The 24,000-nt window shown below is 35.1% G+C and overlaps 1 protein-coding gene across 1 annotated transcript in view; it reads right to left on the bottom strand.

The window, feature by feature from the left end:
• Window positions 1–3,544: 3,544 nt before the first annotated feature.
• Window positions 3,545–24,000, bottom strand: part of TMPRSS15 (transmembrane serine protease 15) — an 88,756-nt gene continuing 68,300 nt past the window's right edge. Inside the window, 8 exon segments of the mRNA XM_054701143.1 lie at window positions 3,545–3,700; window positions 7,578–7,642; window positions 7,645–7,716; window positions 11,776–11,854; window positions 11,856–11,872; window positions 14,440–14,621; window positions 19,709–19,883; window positions 20,046–20,095. Coding sequence (XP_054557118.1) covers window positions 3,545–3,700; window positions 7,578–7,642; window positions 7,645–7,716; window positions 11,776–11,854; window positions 11,856–11,872; window positions 14,440–14,621; window positions 19,709–19,883; window positions 20,046–20,095 — 796 coding nt within the window.

The following is a 24,000-nucleotide window of genomic DNA, read 5'->3' as shown; positions in this document are numbered from 1 at the left end:
TTCATAGGTTATAATCTAGTTAATGTAATGTAAATTGTATTGAAATTTACATTGTGCAAAAAATTTTACCTTTACATAAGTGTTTGATAAAAATGGACTGTTCTAATATTTATTTTTATGGTGTTTCATTTTTCAATACATGCGGTTTTGATTAAAGGAATTTATCACTGTTGTCAACTGAATTTACACACACATACAAAATATAATATCATAAAAAAGTTTCTTTTCTAGAAATGGTTCATCTTCTTTCAATTTCTCTGCATTTGGTCAGACAATGCTTAGGAAATCTCTTCAGAAATAAGAAGTTATTTCATTAACTGTGCTATAAATCTACTTAAATATTTTCCAAAAAGGCAAGGATTGTCTAATTTCAATTGTGCAAGACACGTGCCTTACAATTTATTTTTAGTTTTAATTTAACAGATTTTGTAATAACTTTATTAAAAGCTAGATAAACAATAATACAGTCGATCTAGAACAAAAGATGCAGCATATACAATGTAAATCATATGTCTTCACATGTTGCCTATTTAACCACAAGTAGCTCTCTGAAGGTTCTGGAAGCAATTTGGTTCCTCCCTTGACCACAAACAAAGAAGGTTGTTTGGAGACTGGGATTGACATGGATGGCATATAAATAGTTACAGAGTATCCTGAAGGTTTATCCTGGCTGTTGAGCCTCAGTATATAAAAGAATTTACAGCTGGGACCGGCTGAGTGGTCACCATGGGTGTGGAGGTAAGCACAGCTCATTGACATTTCTGCAAGGAAAGAAACTATGAATTGGTGTGAAAATGGGTTAGAGGGTATCAATGATTATGTGTTGTTGAGGGTTTGACTGGGAGAGCAAACTGGGTCTCTTCAGTCTTCTTGTTTCACAAATGCTTATGGCTCCTTCTGCTCAAGAGAGAATTGTAACTGTCCCTATGCTCCTTTTAACCAAATAAAAAGTTCTTGTTTCTGAAGAATTATTGGTGTTGCCTACATCTCTTAAGTGACACAAGTAGAGATATGTTTGCACGAATATATGAAGATGAGAACAAATTACTGGATGGAAGGTGTGGTTATAGTGCTTTAAACTTCATCTTTTCCTAATCAATCCTTTCCTTTAGATAATGAAGAACTTTCATTAGGGCAATTCACAACTGGAGTTGGTTGGCAAAAACAAGAGGCAAAGTAGAAATTAGTGGAACTGCTCTCCTTTCAGCTGCTTGGAGACTGAAGGAATGGGCAGCTGTACTCTAAGCTTGGATTCTGCCCGAATTTAGTGCTCTCTCTCTTTTCTTGGCAACTCATCTTTCTGAGAAGAGTGGGAGACCAGCTGCTGGGATCCACTTCTTCCCTACCAGCTTGTGCTGTGTGTTTCTTCCTTCAGTCAGGACTTGGTGGAAGAGATATTAGTCTTCACCCTTTGTCTGTGCCACCACATTGCTGTGTGGAAGAAGAGGCAAAGCAATAGGGAAAGGCCTTGCTTTTGCCTTTTGTCTTGAGTTATCCACACTTGGATAACTCTCCTGGTATCCATGACTGAAGAAGGAAGTTAGTTGACCAGGTAGACAGCTACTCAGAGTCCTGGGGCCCCAATCAGTAAAACAGAGTTGGCCCTGACAATTATAAAAATCAGGAGTTGGTGAAAAACAGAGCCCTTGAAAAACAGGACCCAGTGACAAATAGGATGGGCCCTGACAATGGTAAAAAATAGGACCCATTGAAAAACACGACCCAGTAAAAAATAAAAAAGCAAGCGAAAGTTTTGCAAAATGGCAGCAAGATGGGTGGGGAGACCCTGAACCAATCACCACAAAGGCCATTAGGTGCTGACCAACCAGAAGAGGACAACCTCCTCACCCAAGCCACCCTAAAAAAAGACATAAAAGGCTTAACCAGAGACCCCTGAACAGCTGCCCACTTGGGACATGTCTCTGTTCAGAGAGTTTTCCCTGTCCTTCTCTTTGCCTGACAACAAACTTGCTTTTCTGCCTAACTCTGGTCTTGATGTTGAATTCTTACCTTGCTGAGACAAGAATTCCAGCCCAATTCATTACTAACTCTAACAGTTACTAGGGGTGAGGCAGTGAACTTCCCTTTTGTGAGAAAATGATCATGGGGCTTTGATAAGGGCTTTTTAAAAATTTTAGTTCACTTTTAAACATGAAAAGAGTACATGTGTACTTGTTGGGCTATTTGTGTTTTCAGAAAATACTTCCAATGTGATTTTGAAATGCAAATGAGTTTTAGAACAATATTCAGATAGAGAATTTACAATTCTTTAGTAGGAATATATATATATATATACTTTGGTATGAAAACACATGAGTCTCTACTGTCCCGTCTTTTAACTATCAGGGTCGTTCCCACATGCTCAATGGTCTCCAATGCCCTCTTCAATACATCTGTAATAATCATTCCTTCCAGGTTAGCACAAGTTTTGTTTTTCCTATAAGACCAGTTTCCACTGATTGTGTCCTTCTTTCAATTCCTTTAAACTTTATGCTCTCCTTTATGCAAGAAGGCACGTGCATGTGCCCGTGCACACGCGCGTGCATGTGTGTGTGTGTGTGTGGTGTGTGTGTGTGTGTGTGGTGTGTATGTGTGATAAATAGGGATGTATTTTGTCTTCCCTCCAAATCAACAGATTTTGTTTAGTAAGTTAAGTTGAACTTTGCACTTACTCTGGAAATGATCCAGGACATTAAAGCAGTGAAACCAATTCATTTATTCCACATTTTAGCCTTCTGATGGGCAATTCAGCTGCATCTAAATAAGTTTTGCACATGTTAGAAACATCCACTGTAACACACATTAACCAGGAAAAAGAAAACATTTCTAATAGTTGCATGTCTTTCACATGTCTGATTAGTTTTTGTAAGTCAAAAATATACAAGCTTGAAATAAATGGACAGTATTCCTAATCCAAGTAAAAAATAATTCAATGAAAGATTGTCCAAATTAGTAAATTCATGTTTTATTTTTAAAATGCAAGTGCAATCAATTTAGCCCAGGTTTGTGATATGATGTTACAATAAATATTTTCTATGAGTAGGAAAAATATTAAGGATTTGCTCATGCTGAACTGGAAATACATTTGTATAGAAAAAGTAGGAAGACAACTTAGATTCTGATAACAATAATATAAGCTGTAACTAGATAATTCACAGCAGTTATTCTAACTATCACATACTTTGTGCAGTTTATTTCACTTTTTTCCCCCCTAATTTATATAAACTCTTAATATTATACTAAGTGTATAGTAATGCTTTAACATAGCATTCCTTTAAGAGAAAAATGTGATAATAGTGATTAAGAAACAAAGGAAATGATATACATGAAAGAACAGCTATTCATAGTACTATCCATAGGTATTATTTTTAAACTCACTTTCTATCATCAACATCAATTTTAATTTAGCTGCCCCCAAGATTTCAGTGACTTGGAGAAGAATAAAGGCATTTAGAAACTACTTTTGACAAAACTCTCAATTTCCATGTTCCTTTGAGGAGAATGGGAAAGCTGCCTGATTTTCACCCTTGGGTCAGGAAGTGCTCTAATGCAGAAAACTCTGTATCCATTCCACGAATCTTGGGACACGGACATAGACCCCTGGGCGTTTGGGTAGCGCACACCCTTTTCCAAAGGATGTCACACCTGCCAGGAACCACCTGTCATCCTCTTGGCACATTAATGGTCCTCCTGAATCTCCCTAAAGAGTAAATTGCAAAAGACAACTGTGAATGTGTGGTTAATTGATATAAATATATTAGCAAATCAATTCAAAATCAAAAATCAAAACTATGGTTTAATTGCCAGTCATCTGTAATGATTCTTGACATCAACTCTAAGTCAAGAATGAGAACCCTGTGTTTGCTCAGTTAGAAGACAGAAAAACTATGGTTAACTAAATCATAACTCCATGTAGCTTTTTATGATGCACTCTTATCGCATGGTTTTCCTCACTTTAAATATGGCATTTTAAAATGGGGACTAAGAAATTCTCTATGGCTATGAAAAATACCTAACCAAAATATGTATTAAAAGCTGATAATTTTATTAAAGGAGATATGTTCTAATCACTATGAAGGACTTTGTGGTAAAGACAATTACTCCATGTTATGGACTTTAAAAAAATTAGAAAACTCACATTTAAAGTTGATTTTAGTTTTCTTGGGTAGCACTAACTTTTTGGCATTAGACAACACAATCTGAAAAACCTAGCATTTCATAGACAGATATATGATAATTTTTATTGATAGACACACCTGTTTTCATCTGGGACTTCAACTGATGAAATTTTTTTGTTTTTCATATACATTAATTATAGCAGACCCTAGTAGAGTTAATTACATAGACTTTACTTGCACATTGCATTTCATGATGTAAATGAACATAATGCTTTCCATATTAATTGTGCAATTTTTTAAGAAAATCTGTCTTTTTAATATTTATGAAGGAATTTAAAACCTTGTGTACCTTGAAATCACTGTACAATAGAATAATCCAAGCTTGTGTTATAAAATATTCTGACTTTTTACTACTTCTTTATACCATTCATGCATTCAATATTTATAGGAAAAAGGTGATCTATAAAAGTACCTTTTCTGTCTTGGGTGTAGAGGAGCATAAATTGCATTGGTAACCACAAGTTACTTCTAGATGTAACAATATGAGTTGTTTGGAAGGCGGTACTATGATTTTAATGCAGCATTCTAAGCTCTTAGTTGATAATACTGACTTAGAAATATTTATGGAACAGTAGCAAACCAAGATAAGAATAAACACAGCTCAAGGTTATATGTGACAGAAATTATGAAAATAAGCCTCAATTGTTTGAAATATTTTTAAAAGACTCATTTGGTTTTCCTTTATATTAGAGAAAATTTAGTTCAATTTAGTTTAAATTCTGATTCAATTCATTCTAAATAATTTATTTTTAAAAATAAATAATAGAATACAGACACTTGATATCTTGAGCAATGATTTTACTTACCCAGCACATGCTGGATCAGTTGTGTTATTAAAAGATTTCATGAGTAGGCTTGATGCTCAACTACTGGGGTGGGCTTTCCAGCCTAGAGACCTATGACTGATTCTCTCACCTCCCATTATCTAACTATACCACTTCAACTCAGTTTTGTAACTTCTTTTTGTCTTGATATTCTGATGCATTCAATGAATGTTCAGAATATGAAATATAATAACTAAAATTTGTTTGTATTCTACTTAGATGCCTATTTGTAAAATAAAAACAACCTACCTTCTTGGAGTATCTAAGTGTAGGGTTCGTGAATTTTTCATTTAGAGCGGTGGTTGTCAAACTTCAGTAGGCATTAGAAGGATTGCAAACACTGTCGGGACTGATTCAATAGCCTAGCCTGTGGTGGGACCTAAGAATATGCATCTATAACCAGTCAATTATCTGGACAGAAGGCATACTTTGAAAACCACTGGTCTGGAATTTGGCTCTGAATGGTGAATTTAGTAAAATGAGTTTGTTCTTTGTGTTATTCACTTAAGTTTATATAGAGAGGAAATTCTACATTCACTCATGGTGCCTTGAATTGTGAACAACTGCCTTGCACATACAAACCTCTGCTTTCAAGAATGTGAATGACTAATATGGCCAAATTCATTGCCACTGTAAATGGGAAGGGGGGTAAGTAATACTTCAAAGAACTTATTCAAGTGATATATCAATAATAACCTGTCCATAATCTTAAGTAATGCATTCTTCTTTAAACAGTTACTCCTTTTATATAGCATGGCATTAAAGTTGGACAAAGAAAATCATATGACTCTCTAGACTATTGATTTCTTAATCATGATACATTTTATTGCATCAGATATTGCCTTGAGTGGGAACTTTTTTACTTACTAATGAATAACATATTTAGGCCACCTAGAAATCAGAGCCAAATATAAGATTTCAGAGATCTGGCTGAAAGACAAGATTTCAGAGTTATTGGTTAATGTAACCCTAACATCAATAGCATCGACAGTCATATTTCTAGCTAGTACATGAAGTGTCGGCCACACAATCGCCATTAACTGTAATTGAAGTAGTATAGCTGATTCCCCCTGAACAGTGATTCTATACATCTCCTTCTAAGTGGCAGTATATCTTATCTTTAACACACTTTCTATTTTAAAAGGAAAGGATAAGTAAGATCCAGAGATAAATTTTAAATTTTAAATAAGAAATCTATTTATCTTGAATTTGCAAGTGTTTACTAAAGCATAATATGTAAAAACTAAGTTTTAACTAAGTTGAAAGTTTAACACGATTTAAACACTGACTGAACTAGAGGATATCTATACAGATTTATCTTCTTAAATGTCTATTAAGTTTTGTATTGAGTAAAATTATGACATACATGTGTTAGTATATGCGACATGTACTTGTTGATTATAAAACATTACTTTAAGAAAATGAAAACATTTCTCATGGTATAAATGGTGCTCCCACATTTGTAAGTCATTCATTTGTTTAGAACTGCTCTCAGGTTTAATCAAATACAGTTGATGTTAATGCATTAGTATTTTATTAATTTTCAAATACAGAAACAGTGCCAGAAAAATTATTTATAAAATCTGTTAATATTTTTGAGTGCTTACTTAGGGTCTTATATGAGTGACCTCATTTCAACCTCTCAATCCAACCTAAATGACTTGCCCAGTGTCTCATTGATAAGTGTTGAAGCAAGAGTCAAATAAGAGTAGTTCAACACAGAATCTAAGTTCTTCATGCTTGTAGCATATTGCACCTAAAAATAATAATAATTCTAAAATCTAGCAAAATTGTTGAGCATATGTGGATTAATGGAGTTAGTGGATGCCACATTATCTCTTTGTGGTTAGATGTTTTTCTGTTCAGTGGGGGTGATTGTGAGAGATTTTGCTTGATGCTTACTCAGGTCAAAATCATTGATAGTGCAAGTATATTACAACGTTGACATGCAATGAGTTCATGTTATTACATCTCAAAAGTGAAATATTAATGACATTATGAAAATTCCTAGTATAGGATTTTCAGAACCAGATTAGAATAAGTTTTCATTTAACTTTTTGCAAGTGATTAGCTGTATGCTGCTTCTGACCATGTTCTCTTGACTGTTTTCATCCAGGTTATTGGATACCCAGATTCCACTCAGGGTTGAAAATTAGAGAATCAGCCAAATTTATCCTCAGACCAGTTTTTGTTTGTTGCAAGTCTACATAGGGTTTTAAAGAATTGGAAATTTGAAAATAAAGCTTTAGTGAAGGTGTGCATTATCCAGTTCAACAACTGGTCCACTGCTGCATATTTTTACCTGCCTGTGTCACACATTCATATTTTATGGCTGGTCTCTAAAGATAAAAGACATCTAATTTGTAACCTATGTTATTAAGAATTAGTTTTGTTTCTTATGATCACATCCACCCAGGAGTAATATGCAAATAGACCACAAATAAAAGTAGAAGTCACAGTTTTGTAAAAGACGAGAAAAGTTAAGACCCTGGTGTTTTCCTTACTCCCGAATCATTGTTAAGCAATGAAATCATTTCATAGCAATGCTTTGTGGAAAGCAGTTTTAGGTATTTACCTGACAGGTATCAATTCCTCCTCTTTCATAGCCTGCACAGACCATGTTTTCTGTAATGTTATATCTGGCATCTGTTGTTGGCATTTCTCATTTGATATAAGAGGAACTTCAGCTTCTTGCAATACGTCTGCAGGAGGAGCTGTTCAAAATGGATAATGCAGCCAGACAGTCAGAAATGATAAACATGCATCATTGAATGAGCCACCATCAGTCTTATTTATTTGAACAGCTCACTCTCGTTATCCAGTACTGTGTGTATATATATGGAACTAAATACTAGACCTTGTACTTTAAAGTACATAATAAAGCCCATCTGTGCATTTTGCCAAATGGATAACAGTAAAGCGTTTCTTTAGTTCCCAAGGGCTAGCAGGAATTAGATTGGACTAGATCATCTTTAGGCATTTTCAGTAATTTTAAACATTTACAGTACTGCTCATGGGGGAAAATAAACGCAGCCACACAAAGCCTTTCATTCATGGAAATTAGCAACGCTCAGAAATCCAGAAGTGCTTTTCATTTGGCACCTGAAGAGGTGTTCCTTTCTAATGGCATTCAGCTCCTTTGTGATGCTGTGTGAGTAAGCAGGTGCACATTGAGAAGAAGACAAAGCTCAGATGAACTGTGCCCTGGTCTAAGGGCAATCAGCTTGTCACCCACGTGCAGGTGAAGAGAAAGGAGGCATTTTGTTGTAGAGTGTGCTTCCATGCTTTTTGCAAAATGATTCATCTCCTGGAAACATGAATCTCTGTTTACTGAAATACTTATCCCAAGAGGTTGTAAAACAAGCAGGTGTCTAGTGCCCCAGAAAAGGTACACGATAAGCACTTTCTAATAATTAGCAATTCTATTTGGCTCTTCAAGAGGTGCAAAAAGTTGAGGAGAAGTCAGTATGTATGATAGCTAGCAGTTTTGCAAAAATGCAGGCCGTCTCTCTTCCAGATAAATTTAATCCACACACAAAGGACTGAGGAAGCACGTAAGACTGTGTGTATATAGTGTGTGTGTGTGTTTGTGTGTGATTTAGGTGTGGAGCAATACATATATGACTCAGTTGTGTGCTGGTGAATGTTTAATAACTGACTGTCAAGGAAGGAGAAGCTTCAATGTCTATTGTTTGCAGATTTACCTGGTATAAACAATTTGATCCAGTCAATTTCAAGGTATGAGCATGACAGTGATGGAGAGTTGGGATGTGATGTGCATAAGTGACTATTGCCATCTGCTGCCAGTACTTCTGCCACACACCACTGACTTTTAAAATTTGACAAGACAATGGTTTTGAGTGAAGAAAGTGAACTGGAGAAGTTAAGATGGAGGAGGAAATTCAGCCTCTCCATCCTCTGAAGAACAGGACAAACTGATAGATTTTAGTATTATAATATAAATCAAAGCCCATTTTGCTACTTGTCAAGGAGTACTGAAATTAGCTTGGTATATGATGAAACTGTTTGGGAAAGGAAAATTTAAGTAGTGGTCTTAATACTTGTCAACCGGAGTTGCCATGAGGATTCTTGAGAATATACATATAGACACAGAGAAGCAAACATAAACATGGCAGTAAAGTTATTTTGAGTTTACTAATTTGCCTTAATATCACTTCCTTTCTTCAGTAAATGATATGTTCATGGTTTTCCTAGTTAATTAGTTATTATAATATATTCAAAGGGGGGTGGAATATTACAAAGATAAGTTGCTTGAACTCATAAGCTGAAGTCCATAAAATTTGTTAAATTTGCCATCACGCTAAAAGTATTTAAACATGAGCCAGTTGTTTGTTCCTAAATGAGATTGACTTCAGACACAGTTTTTTCCTTGGCTCCATGTCACTCTTGCAGTCTTTCTTAAGTCAATAAAAGTCTATCTTTGGTGCCAATAAATAAATGTGAGCCATGTTTACTCACATCTTTCAAAAACTACCCATTTCCTACAGAATGAAGAGTCCTAAATTTTGTTAGTGGATAATTTGCTTTTGAAGAGTCTACATTATGGTCATTATGTCTTTTAGTTTGAAATCTAGTCAAGAAAATATCTATATAGGAATCATTTTTTACTCTTTAGATTACAACTATAATGAATCATGACATTTTTCATAGGGAGGAAATAAAAGAATAGACTGTCAGACTTCAATACACTGTATGGACAGCAGATATGAGGCATTTTCAGCAATGGCCTTTGTCAGAGAAGAATTTTTTTAAAAAGATTTATTTATTTATACATACAAGACCTGGGCTATACACCAGAGGTGTGGGAGGCGGGGTAAGAGGATTCACCAGAGAAAGTGTGGAGCAGAACAGGCAGATCTATTAAACTACACTGCTGAGGCAGGCAGCGAGCAACATAGGAGAGGTCTGCTGCGGCATGTGGGATAGCTCCCTGGCTGGCTGGAGATCAAACCCGTGCTGTAATGGCTGACGATAGCTTGATAGTGCTGTGTCTTTAACTTCTGTGCACTAGTGGAGAATCTTTGTCAAAATCATGGGGCAAGGATTTGACTTAGAACTTGTTACTTTCTTTTATAAGAACCAAGGGTATTTTAGCTGTGCATGCTTTGCTTTGGGACCTGCACCTTTCAGCAAAGTTTTGTGCCTTTTCATTTTTCTGATTTATTTTATTATTTACTTTGCTACATTGTTGTTCATTGTTGGACAGTATTTGATATCTCCCCTAAAAGTGTAATTCCTCCCACCACCATAGCACCCAAGATCCACTGTGTGCCGCCCTTCTATCTTAAATGCAGTTAGGATTATTAAATACTTGGCAGTAATCAGTGGTGACTCTAGAGGCCAGGTTCTCCAGCAAATTATAGTGACTTTCCTTTTTGGTTAATTATTAAAGAGTAGTCAGATTCCTGACCTACATAGAGTATCTCCCATTAGGAATTCTGTAGCCAGTAAGCATTGTAGTTACATTTAGACATAAGGAGTTTGGAATCTATTTTCTTTAACTTTTTAAACTCTAGTCATTCAGGCAACATGGATGGAATTGGAAGGTGTTATATGCTAAATGAAATTAGGAGAAAGACACTGGATGGTGTCACTTACATGTGAACTATAGAGAAACCTAAAAAAGGTTCAGTAAAGGGTTTCCCTGGTGGCTCAAGGGGTAAAGTTTCAGCACTATGAAGCTATCTGCAGCATGAGTTTGATTCCTGGCAAGGCAGGTAACCCACAGGACACAGCAGATCTCTTCTGTCTTCCTGCTGCTCCCTTCAGCCGTGTATTTCAATAGATGTGGCTGTTCTGCTCCCCACTCTGTCTCTGATGAATCCTCTCACCCCCTGCACCTCTGGCCTACACCTCAATTCTTATATGCATAAATGAAGAAATCTTTAATAAAAGGGAGGGTCAGTAAAGCCAAATTAAAAAAATTAAGCCTTGAAACTTTACTACAGAAGGCAACCAGAGCAGCCAAGGGAGGGGGAAGGAAAGGGGGAGAATAAATAAGGGAGAGACAAAGGGTCTGTGGAGGTGGATTGTGGATGTTAGGCTGGTGGGTGTGCTATGGCAACAGCTTCTGAAGGGGGCGATCCTACACTTCTGAATGCAAACAATGAGGCAAATCAATGTTAACTCAATAAACAAATACTAATTAAAAATGTTAGATTAGTTTTAATATGCATCCTCTCTGTTTTTAGAAAAATGTGATATTAAAGAATGCTAGTGAATCAATGGTATATCAATTTCTAGTCTTCAGTGTAAGATTGGTACCATGTCTGAGTCTTCTCAGTAGGCAGAATCAGCATGTTGAAGCTCCAGGAATTCCTCTCTCAAACTCATTTAGGGAATACGAGTTTAAGGTCATTACATGATACATACAGGTTCTTTAATTGAGGGATTATAACAGATAATAATTGGCTTTCAATGAGACTTTATCCATGTACTTTATAAATAAACTCCTATAACATTTAATTATATTTATTTTGAATAGATGTATTTTTCTTTTATCAGTATTTATAATACCAAAATTAGATATCAAATTCACCTCCAAAGGAGTACAGTTTTATAATATGTACAGTTTTATAATACAATTAGAAAAAAAGGTTTTAACTGTGTAGATACACAATATATGTGTCTTAGTCTGTTAGTACTTTAAAGAAAATACTGCAAAAAGTTATAAATGTCAGAGATACCACAGAATGGCACCATAGCATGCATTTTACTACTAAGCACTTTATTTTCAGAGTCTGACAATTTACCTTGAGAAGAAAGTCTACCCCAGCCAGCAATAGAACACTTTTTTCCTGCAGGAAAAACTTGATTTTCTCTTGGTAAGCAAAATAGGTTGTATATAATCTGGAAAAATAAAACAAACAAAACACAAAACTCTTACATGTGTATTTTTAATGAGTGAAAAATCAATCACTTTCAATATTTCATCTAAAAAGCATACATTTTTGTTTATCCTGCCTTAACATTTTCTTCACCTGGGTCTTAGTGGAAAGAAGCATTTCAGAGCATACTTCTTTTTAACAATGAATTAGGGACCACGGTGTGGTTTTAAGGTCTTCAACAGCGTCTCTCTAGTTACTCTTTTAAAATGTAAACAGTCCTTAATCAAATTAAAGAGCTTTTGCACAGCAAAAGAGACAATAACAAAAACAAAGAGAAACCCACCAACTGGGAGAACATTTTTGCACCAACACTAATGATAAAGGACTGATCACAAAAATCTGCAAAGAGCTGATGAGACTTCCAACAACAAAGAAAATAACCAGTCAAAAAATGGGCAGAAGAGCTTAAAAGAAACTTCTCTGAAGAGGAAATGCAAATGGCAACAGGCATTAAAAAATGTTCAACATCACTGTCATCAGGAAATGCAAATCAAAACTACCATGAGATAATCATTTACACCCATGAGAATGGCACATATTAAAAAACTAGCAACAACAAATGTTGCGAGGGTGTGGAGAAAAAGAACACTTCTGCACTGTGGTGGACGCAATGTCCAACACTGTGGAAAGCTGTATGGAGATTTCTGGACCTACTAAACATAGAGCTTCCATATGATCCAGCAATTCCACTCCTAGGTATTTACCCAAAGGACACCGAAATCATCATTCACAGACACCTGCACCCCTATGTCTTATAGCAGCACTGTTTACAAGCTAAGCTTTGGAAACAACCCAAATGCCAAAAATAGATGACTGGATCAAGAAGATGTGGTACATATATACCATGGAATATTACTCAGCATTCAAAACTAAACACATGCAATTTGCAGCAACATGGATGGCGCTGGAAGGGATCATGCCTCAGCGAAATAAGCCAAAAAGAAAAAGAAAAATACCGGATGGTCTCACTCATAGCAGGAATCTAGAAAACTTAAATAAGGGACAGGAAAACAAATAACTATAAGAAGTGAAAATCAAAATCAACAAAAAAACTATGAACCAGAGACACTTTTAGGGGGGCGGGGTGGGAGGGGAGGGATTGGGGTCAAAAGGGGGGGCTGCAATTGTAAGGGAAATATAACAATAAAATTTATTAAAAATTAAAAAAAAAAAAGTAAAAAAAAAAATAACAAAAAAAAAAAAATGTAAACAGTCCTAATTCTGGAGTTAATCATTTATTTTGATTTTTTTTAAATAATGGTAGCAACAGAGTGAGTAGTGCCAGTTCTGTAAAAATAGGCTGTTTTTTTTTTGAGATCAGTCAAAGTCAAAACTTGGGGAAATGTTCTGAGCTGTTTTGATTTTCCTAGATTAAATATCCACTTTTAAGAAGGCTTTTCTGTGATTGCTGTACAGGCAGCTAGGACAGCATGAGCGTGGTCACTGGCTTTAAATCCTTCAACAATTACCAAGTACTAGACATTCATTAGACTGCGGAGTATGGAAGACCCAGGGCAGACACCAACATGAGTAAGAAATGAAATGCAGTGTTTAATCATCAAGGACAAGGCCCACACACAACTATAGTATTATTCTGCCTTTGACAAATGCCATAATAATTGCTTAGTCCAATCCCACAGGGCATGAGAAGGCACACTCTGTCTTAACTGGACACGGAGAGCTTCTGAGTCAAGACTGGAACTGTGGGCCTCCGTGGTGCGCAAGGGGTTAAGCACACAGCACTATGAAGCAATCTACAGCCTCTGGCAGCATGAGTTTGATCCCCAGGCTGGCCAGGGAGCAACCCACATGGCGCAGCAGACCTTTCCTGTCTCGCCTGCTGCTCCCTCAGCATGTGTGTTCAGTCAGTCTGCCTTCTGCCTGTCTGTTCCCTCTCTGTCTCTGCTCACACCTCCTCTCACCCCCTGCATCGATCTGGCTTGCCCCAGCTCTTATATGCATAAATAAACAAACCTTATAATAAATTAAAAAAAAAAAAGACTGGAATTGTGCAGAGCTCCTCAGGATAAAGTGCACTCCCTCAGATGATTTCTTGTACATTATCTAGGCTTTGGGAGGGAGTCTCCCATCTGCACGCTATTCATATTGAATCTCATTTTAAAAAATCCCTTCTTAGAACATATGCCTCTTGTCTCCTTTGTCCTGAGCAGGTCTACTCAGGCCTATGTGGCAGATGGCCCTGCCTTCTTTAAATGAGAAATAGACAGGACGTGCATTATAATAAGGACTACTTTTCTCCCACTGCTCTTTTCAGTTTACTGCTATAATGGACTCTAATTTTATTCTTCTGGTCACTTTCTAGAAAATTGGATTTAAACACCTCAATGAAGGTAATTTAATATGTTTCTCTCCATTCCCCAATTCCATTTAAATTATAATGATTTCTGTAACAAATTATCCAACTTTTATGGACTATTAATGTATTCATGCTGGTAATATTTTAAATATTTTAAATCAAATGCTGAATTAATTTCTGCAGATAAGAGGATTCAAAGCGACTTATTTTACCTGTGTAATTCACTTTAAATTCGAGGTGCATCATGGCGATGTCACTGTCCTTAACCCTTTTATTATAATGTGGATTTATGATAATTTGGTCTATCAACCGTGTTTCGATATGAGGAGAACTCAGGTTTGATGCCATATGCAGGCCCAGAATTGCTTTCCACTGAGTTGGTGGTTCATTGCGCCTGAAGAGGATAGGAAAAAGGTAAGAAACTCTATCCACCACACTGTTACTGTCTAAGAGATCTTTGGCATTGATATTTCAGAACTATGTGTTCACATCTTAAAATATACTGGAAGGCCACTGCATCATTCACCTTAAAAATATTTCTGGTGGCACAGGCGGTTGAGCGCCACACTGTGAAGCTGTCCGAAGCCTCTGCAGTGTGGGTTTGATCCCAGCTGGCCGGCCGGCAAGAATCCCACATGGCACAGCAGACCTCTCCTGTCTCACCCGCTGCTCCCCTCAGCAGTGTATTTTGTCAGCCTGCCTGTTCTGTTCCCCACTCTGTCTCTGGTGAATCCTCTCAACCCCACACCTCTGGCCTGTACTCCAGTTCTTGTATAAATAAATCTTTAAAAAAATAAATATTTCTTTAATTTTTATCTTTCTGATCAAATCATAGAGGAAACCTTAGTTAGTCTTCATCTTTTTCTCTTCTAAACATCTCTTGATCTCTAGTTCTAGATTGTGGTTCTAAACTTTGGAACCACATTTGAGTCACTTGCTACCTTTAATTAAACAAAATATTTTAATTTTAATGTTGGGGTTACAATTTCACTCCTCCTTATATTCACAAGTTCCTCTCACCCCCCACCAAACCATTCAAATCAATACCCACTTCTTCCTCTCCCCTCTCCCTAATGGTAACCATTAAATTCTTTCATTAAGGCCAAGATTTATTCCTGCTTTATTTTGCTCATGTATGTTTTTTTGTTATTTATATTCCACAGATGAGTGAAATCATCCAATAATTGTCTTTCACTTTTGACTTGTTTCACTTAACATAATCATCCTGAGGTCCGTTCATTTTGTCCCAAATGCCATTTCACCCATTTTAACTTATTTGTAGTATTCCATTGAGTAATACATTGGTTTTACAAGCAATGTGAATTATATGCACAAAATTCTAAGGAAAAAGAGGTCTCAATCAAATGTGATTCAAGATGACGAATTAATTGTCAAAGTAGAGGTAATTTCAGAGATCTGATATTGGAACAATTTATTGAATATTTTATTGAAAATAAAACTTGTGTGGACTAATAGTTATCACAAGATACCTATAAATAATAAATATGCTATTTAAAATAATGCTAATAGGATAGCATCAAGGAAATGGCTTACACACTATGGGCCAAAAGAGACCGGAGAATATAAATTTTGAGGGATTGATATCAGATTAGAAACTGATAAAATTTATGAGGAAGGAATAAGTCTAAAAAGTTTTAGCAATACAGTGAGATAATTTTAACTATCAAAAATATGCCTAAAAGCTTAAACTTGAAATACCTTAAAAAAGGAACCATCTTTTCAGTAACCAAAAACTATTAAGTCACTAACCTAATCTTGAAATCTAATAAGCTAAGAAAACACCCTTCTTTCTGCCAAAATTACTATAACCTTGATCTGCAAAGATTATTATAATCTTGAACAGGTTGTATAGTATTTCTGAAACCTGAATGAGATATATATTATTACTGTAAACTCTTACAGTAATAAAAGTAGAGAGAGAAGTGAATCAAGCCAATAATGCTTATATTTTGACTGTAGGTTTAAGTGCAAATAAAATAACTTTATAGTAACTATTTTTGTGTATAATGTGCTCTAGTCCTAGAAGTGTTTGAAGCACTCAAAAACCCAAATATTAAATTTCAGTAGAAGCATCATTTAATTAATGCTATTTTATCAGCAATGCTAATGTTTAAAAAATTTGTTTCAAAGTTTTATTAGTATTACCAGTTTATTTAATTTAGCACTAAAGTATAAATAGTGTCCATTTCTTGCTATACCTCAAAACATATCATATATATGAAATCATCAGTTTCAAGATTGTTAACATCCATTTATGGAATCATTTCAATAAGGAAGAAGATAATTCATATGATATATTTGCTCTTCTTGAAGAGTTCAATTAAAGGTGGAAGATTGACAAGGGGCCTCTCTGTGTATTATTTAACCATTAATGGATTTCTATTCAATAAATGTTCTCCAGACTATAAATCTATGCAGGACTGCTCACTCAAGTGACTGAATAGTGTTTTTTTGTTTTTTCTTTTTCCTGAAAGCAGGGATGATGATTGACCTAGAAAGAGTAGTATGCAACTTTCCAAGAAATGAAAATGTTTTAATGTCTTGATGGGAGTTTAGGTTACTCAGGTGTATACATTTTAAAAACTCCTCAAATTCTGTACTCAAGATTGTGCATTTTGCTATATATCAGCTGGGAAAAAAATGGAAACAAATACGAAACTCTACTTGGCAAGCTGGCTTTATACAGTGGTATGGGTTAGCAAATTTCAAACTACATTTTGTGTTTGAAGCTTGAGCAAATACATATATATATTGTGGATGTCAGGAGCAAGGTATCTTATTATTGGAGATAACATTTAAAAATATGTAAAGATATACAACTAGAATGTACCCTATGGTACTATGAGTCAGAGCTGTCATTTGGAGTCCTACTTACAACCATATAGCCACATGCATTGAGCGGACACATCAACAGTGGCAAGGAGCATGATGCAATTTTTTATCGCATATTTTTATGCTTTGTATGATTCATAGCATGCAAAAGTATTACAGCATCTTAACTTCATCTTGACAATCACCCTAAGAGGTAGATTTATTAATGGTCACCCTACAGAAAGGAAACTGAAACTAAATACTAAGTTACTGGTCTATAATTGCATATGAGGTCCGTAGTGTTGACAGGATCAAAGTCCTCTCCTCTGATTCAAAGTGAACCTGGACATTCAAATCACAGCAAAGTTGGCCAATACTTTCCACACCTCTCCTTTATGCAGGACTGCATAAGAGATGCAGTCCTCTTCTCAAAAGAAGAGAAGTCAGTGATCATGAACTAGAACAGGTGTACAGATGTTTCAGGTAATCCAGGCACAATGAAGCTGAGGAATGGGAATAGCAATCACACAAGAATATAGACAGCAAAGAACTATGCAATTAAACTATTAAATGACCTGTAGGTTTAAATACCTGGAACAGATTTATATTGAGGATATGTATGATTTCAATAACTTGCTTGATCTCAATTCCTTTGATTAGGAAATTAAGTTTTTTATTGAAGAAAGGATTTAAAAAAGACAAATAACAAGCAATATTAGCATACAGTAAAATATGTATTTTGATGAAACTAAAATAATACAAGAAACACGAAGTAGACAGCAAGGAAAACTGGCAACTGGAGAAAAAAATAATGCCCTTTAGTGACTAAGGGAGAATAAAGTACAAGGTTGATGAGGATGTTACAATTTATCACAATTCAGTTATAACTTACATTTGCTATGTTCAAATTGAAACGGTGTAAAAAAGACCTTTTATGGCCTATATGACTGTACATATGTTTATATTAGAGGAAACTGCTTTTCTATTCCTTTCATATATTTGAGGTTTGAAAAGTAATGACACTGGTATCACTGACCCACAATAAGTCCACCTGTAAGGTGGATAATTGAAAGATGTCATTAGTATTACTGCAAGCCTGGTTGACATTCAAAAGCATATGATATACATGAACATCAAACAGATGAATTTATCAAATATGAGATTAATACAAGGCATTTCAACTAACAACAACCTATGTGCAACAGAAAACAGTGAATTATTAACTAAAGATACCTTTACTTACAAATTCGGATATAGGCGACCACTTATGGCATGCCCAAGGCACAGAGTTTGTATAAGTAAAGGTTCAAATCATGTTTAGCAAGGAAATGAACTGTTACTGACATTTGTTATGTTATGGGTGAAAGCAGATCAATTATTAGGAGGAAGCAAAGTAAAGAAAGTGCCCTTTAGATATGGAAGAGCTGTAGTTTACTGACCCAGATACAGGGTGTAATGAATATAAGAATCAGACTTAGATGGGGCAGTATTGTGAGGAGTCAGTTCCTTGAGAGGCCAGGTTACTGACCAACTGGAATCTAGCTGAGGGTCTTCATTTCCAGGTTCCTAGAATTGTGAGTTCAATTTACCCTTACTTTGGCACAATGGTATTTAGGTGTTAACTCAATCCTTTAATACTTATTCTCTCAGCCTTCTGTATCTCCCACGTTTCACAACCTTCTGTGTCTGTGTCTCCATCTACCTGACAGTTTTTAATGACTGTGTTGATAGGGAGTTAGTCTTTTAATCTGATCAGCTACAGATGCTTCTTTCATTCCTACACACACCTGGTTCTTTCCTCAGAGATTAAGGATGCTGGCAAGGGAGAAGCTCATTTCAATTCTCACAGCTAAGGTCATTCTCTGGAAGTCTCTCTCAACTAGGAGCAGGAAATCACCCTGAGTCTTGAATCTTCTTTGAAGAAGCTATTTTTTTGTAACCTAATTCAGAAGTGTTATAATGAGATTACATAAAGAGGTTTCTTCCTTCATGCAGATGCAAAAAATTAACATGTTCTTGGGTCTGGGATTATTTATTTTCTCCTCCTTTCCTTACTGTCTCTAATTCTTCTCTGAGCTTTAGGGAGGGCTGCCTCTACAGGGAAAAATAAATCCAGCCACCTGAATTTATAGATAGATATGATCGCTATCCTAAGTTTCAGTTATGGGGAGTATCAAAGAGGCTTGACTTGAGAGCTACATAAACATTTTCATCCTAATTCACAAAAAGTGCTTATTCATAAATTTCTAGGGCACACTTTATTTTATATATAAATTGAGGGCTATCTTTTCATGATTTTTTGATATTGTCAATTTGTTGGCAATAAATTTTGACCTAATTGAATGATAACAGGACAATTTACATAATAAATACTAATTTTATACCTTAAAATGCTTACCAGTGAATAGACAAAAAAGTTTATGTAAGTGGGAAACATAGTATTTGATGCAACTTTCTAAGAAAGAAAGATTTTTAATCTAATTTTCTGTTTTTACACATGACTTGAAGGGAAAATGATTGGACAGTTTATGATATAAACAGCAGGAACATATCCCCGATGGGAATTGTTTTAGGAGGTTACTGGAAATGGAAGCCCAATGTCTACTGTGCCATCGTGTGAGGGAAGGGGTGCTGTGGCATCACACTCACCCATACACGCAGTGAGCCGCAGACACCAGCCAGTCAGGGCTGACCAGAGAAGCACCACACAACAGCCTGTTGTCAAAATATAGACTGACGACCCAGGGCCAGGCTCCTTCTTTGGCATGACTTCCTCCAACAATCTTTGGGTTGACTTCTTGAACTGCCATTTTTTTCCCACAGGCTATTAAAACAATTGAAGGAAGCATCTATTTTATTTTGTTGGATTTTCTCTGTTCGTGACTATTGAGTGAATCATTACAATAAAACTTGAGGCAACATACCAACTCTATTTAGAATTTCAAAGTAAAAGTTTGAAGGAAAACATGCCAAAATATTTACTTACATTTATGGTTACATTGTAACATAATCAGTGAATCCTGTGAGCACTGTTGACTGTAATAGAAGAACAATTATATTACAGAAATTGTGCACCTGGCATTTTACAGGAAAACATACTTTGGGTTATACCATTTTAGAAAAACAAAATGGACTTTTAAATGTTTCAGATTAAAATGCAGGGAGACTGTATTCACTGGAAAAAATTCCTCAGTTTCAAGCTTAACGTTACCATTTACTCTTTATGTGATTTTGAATAATCTCTTCAATATCCTTGAGACTTAGTTTTATCACCCATAAAATGGGGGCAATAGTCCTTTATTGGAATTTTGTGAGAAGAAAGTTTCCTGCAATGGAATTGTGCCTTAAATACAATGCACACTCACTAAATTGTGACCGTTGTTAGTTTGCTTGAACCAATATTGAATTTAATCATTCTTTAGTACAGATGTGACACATTATTGCTAATCAGAGAACTACTCAGTTCCCAAATCCATGCATGAGACTGTGGTCTTCATTCATGGAGTTCAACAGTGAAGGAATTCCAGTCCATGCTTCCAAGAGAGGTAGACATGAAAATGAAAATAGGCAAATATAAAAGAAATTTTAGGCATAAATAATTTATAAACTCATTACCTACTTAAATATTTTGCTATCAACTTTTTTCAAAGTCAAGAATTCTGTTTGAAACAAAAATTTAAACAAATTTGTTTTTAAACTGTGTTATACTTACTAACCACTAGAGGTCAGTATAGTACAAGGCATCATGAACTTGACCACAGCGTTTCCTGATGGAACTACTGCAGATTCTTGTCACATTAAAACATACACTTACACACATATATAATTTTAATGACTTCTATTTATGTATTTAATTGCAAGTAATTGTGAATGTTTTTCTAGGTGCTTGAAATTTTAGGGAAGAACAAAAGATACAAAACAGATCCAAATGTGATCACAAGCACAATCAAAACAATTCCGTGCTTCTCTCTTATACATGATAAAGTTTATTTGAAATCGCATGCATTCATGTTGCTGACTGACATATACTTTAGAAATAGAAGCAAATTCAAATAAAATATAATGGCATATACTTATATTTTATATTTACATTTAATATTTTAATAAGCAATGTCTTACTAAAGGCATATAAATATAGGTATATATATAAGTATTTATAATCCCCAAAGAAGCCTCAACTCCCCTTCTTGTTATCCTCTCATGGTTATTCTTTGTAGATTCTTTGTAACATGCTATCAAGTTTCATTTAAATTCTTTCTACATATAGCAAACATCAATGCAATCTATTCAAAATAATTCATTATTCTTAGATGTAAAGCAATGCTTCATATTTTGTCACAGGTAGAAAAATGATGAATTTCTTTTCAGTAAGCACAGCAGCTTAATAGTTAGCCAGAAAATTAAACATGATACCTCACTCTCCATGTATTTTGGTTAATCAAAATTTTTATACACACATACACTTTCTCTTGGTACAGAAAATGTGACTTAAATCATTGCATTCATACTTAGTCTAAGTATATTTAGAGACATGAGAAAGAAACAGAATCACTGTTCTGGACTTTGGCCCCGAGTCGGGGCTAGGTTAGCCCTCTGTGCAGGAAGAAAGACAACAAATACCATGACCTTGTCTTTCTCTCAGCCCAGTGGGACAGTATTATGATATAAGTGAGTTTATATTTATATATAAATATATATTTATATAAACTCACTTATTTATATAAGTGAGTTTGTATTTATTGGATTGACAAAATGAACTAATTTCTCTCCCAATATCTACCCAGCGATATGACATTTTTTCCTCTCAGAGGGTATGCTTTTTCATTTTCCTTTCCAGAACTGTTATTTAAAGTGAGTTGTTGCCTTGGGAATTTAGCACAATAGAGTAGACAAGTAGAGGACTTTGAAGTTCGACACAATTGGCTTAGAATCTCCCAACTGCCTGTAGGTTTTATGAACGTGTGCAAGTCACACGTCAACACTGGACTTTTATTTCCTCATCTTATAGTAGAACGATACTACCTAAGCCATAGGGCTTTTGTATGGGCTAAAAAGAAATCTCTGTGATATTCCTACCAATGTCACATGATAGACAATATAACATCTAATATGCACTTAATATCATGTATCTAGTGCCATACTTACAACACAATGTTAATAAATGTATGGTCATATTTCCCTTGATATCTAGGACTGCTACTGTGGTTGTCCAAAGAATTGGAAGAAAGAGAAGTCCACTGCTGGGAGCTGCATGAATTGAACAAGATTCCCAGTCTTGTCTAGTCAGATTGCTACTACCCTGTTGAAAGGTCTTCTCACTGCGGTGGGAAAAAGTCCAAGTCTTGCTTATGCCTCACAATAGGAGGAAAAAATGGGAAAACAAGGCATCGATTTTCATAGTTGGAAGAATCCAACTCCCTTTCCTTATTTTTGGTACAACCACTCGTGCAAGGGTGTTTACAAAAGCTCAAGTTTCATAGGGTAGTAAATACAATCTCTGCAATAAAATCATGAACTCTGTCTGATGGTCTATCAACCTGGGCAATGTAGCTAATCAAGGAAAGGATTAAGGGTATCCCCTGGCTTAATATGATGAAAGGTTAAAGTAGCTCTATCTATAAATATTAGCTCTTTCAAATGATATAACTACAATAGGACTATCATGTAAGTAAGAGGATACCAGTATTTTTGTTGCTATGCTAAGCATGGAATAACCTAGTTTTGGTCTAAAACACACATAATTAAAATGATTTTTTCCCCTATATTTTCTGTTTTGTTCTTTTGCTTACCCGTTCTTAAATACCTCTAAAATATTAATTTAAAAAATTCTCAATATACAAACTAACCAGGATCTTTGTGGGAATGTCATTTGAGTCATGTCTTATCAAATGGAAATCTAGAAGTCTGTTTTCTCACTTACAGATGCTTTATTTCACTGCCAATAACTAACAAGATCAGTCAAGGCCCAGCAAACATTCATATAAAACATTAAACTGCAAAGTTCTGTGCAATTGAAAATATTCCCTTATCAATTTGTTTTATTGGTTGAAATTTAAAACTCGTAACTTTTCATGAATAGCTGAATACTTACATACTTTCATTTTTTACCATTAAGTATGTTAAACAAAAATGGACAACCTAATGTACCACCAACGGCATCTTAAAACCCTTGTCTGTGGTTTTTGAAGTTTTTTTTTTTCCCACCCATAGCTGATCTTTAATAGAACTGTAAATTGCAGAAGTCAATTTCAGCATAAAATACCATTAATGTTCAAACAGGAGAAATGACATCATCCAAGCTAAAACAGATCTTTGAATACAAGAAAGACGCTGCTTTTTGAAACAGTCTCAAAAGTTGTGAACCTAATTTTAAAGAACAAAAGAGAAGATGGAGGCACAACTGTGGGTGTGGATTTCTTCACTTAATATTTATGTTCTATTTGCTAAAACAGAGAAAATAACACCACGACTTTTCCCTGTGTTTCTTTTGATGGTACTTAATTTGTGTTGCAATCATTAGTCTCATCAACTTTGGGCCTATTTATCCCAACTCTTACAATTTCTTTTAATGTGATTTAACTGTTTATGAATCTGGGCTTAAAAATAAAAGGGTATGGAATTAAAACTTATTAGACCACTACTATACGCTTGACAACTATACAAGCCATATCTCATATATACGGTAAGACAGTCAAATAATATGTACTATTTATATATATATCATATATATGCCACTTAGAATAAAGTAATAAATATATTAACAATCATACCATATATATTACTCTGTGTGTGTTTATTACTAAGTGATGTTATCAGATAGGATCAATTAGATTCAGTTTAAGATTACCTAAAGAAAAAAAGTTAAATAGATTTCAAGGTTATATGGTTAGTTTGTGTTATTAAAACTTCACTGACTTGAAAAGTTTATCATCTTTCCAATT

Source organism: Talpa occidentalis, unplaced genomic scaffold, assembly GCF_014898055.3.
Source record: "Talpa occidentalis isolate TD23 unplaced genomic scaffold, MPIMG_talOcc4v2.1 talOcc4.4, whole genome shotgun sequence".
NCBI lineage: Eukaryota > Metazoa > Chordata > Mammalia > Eulipotyphla > Talpidae > Talpa > Talpa occidentalis.
Note: the sequence above shows the minus strand (reverse complement) of the source record. Positions and strands in the feature narration are given on the sequence as shown.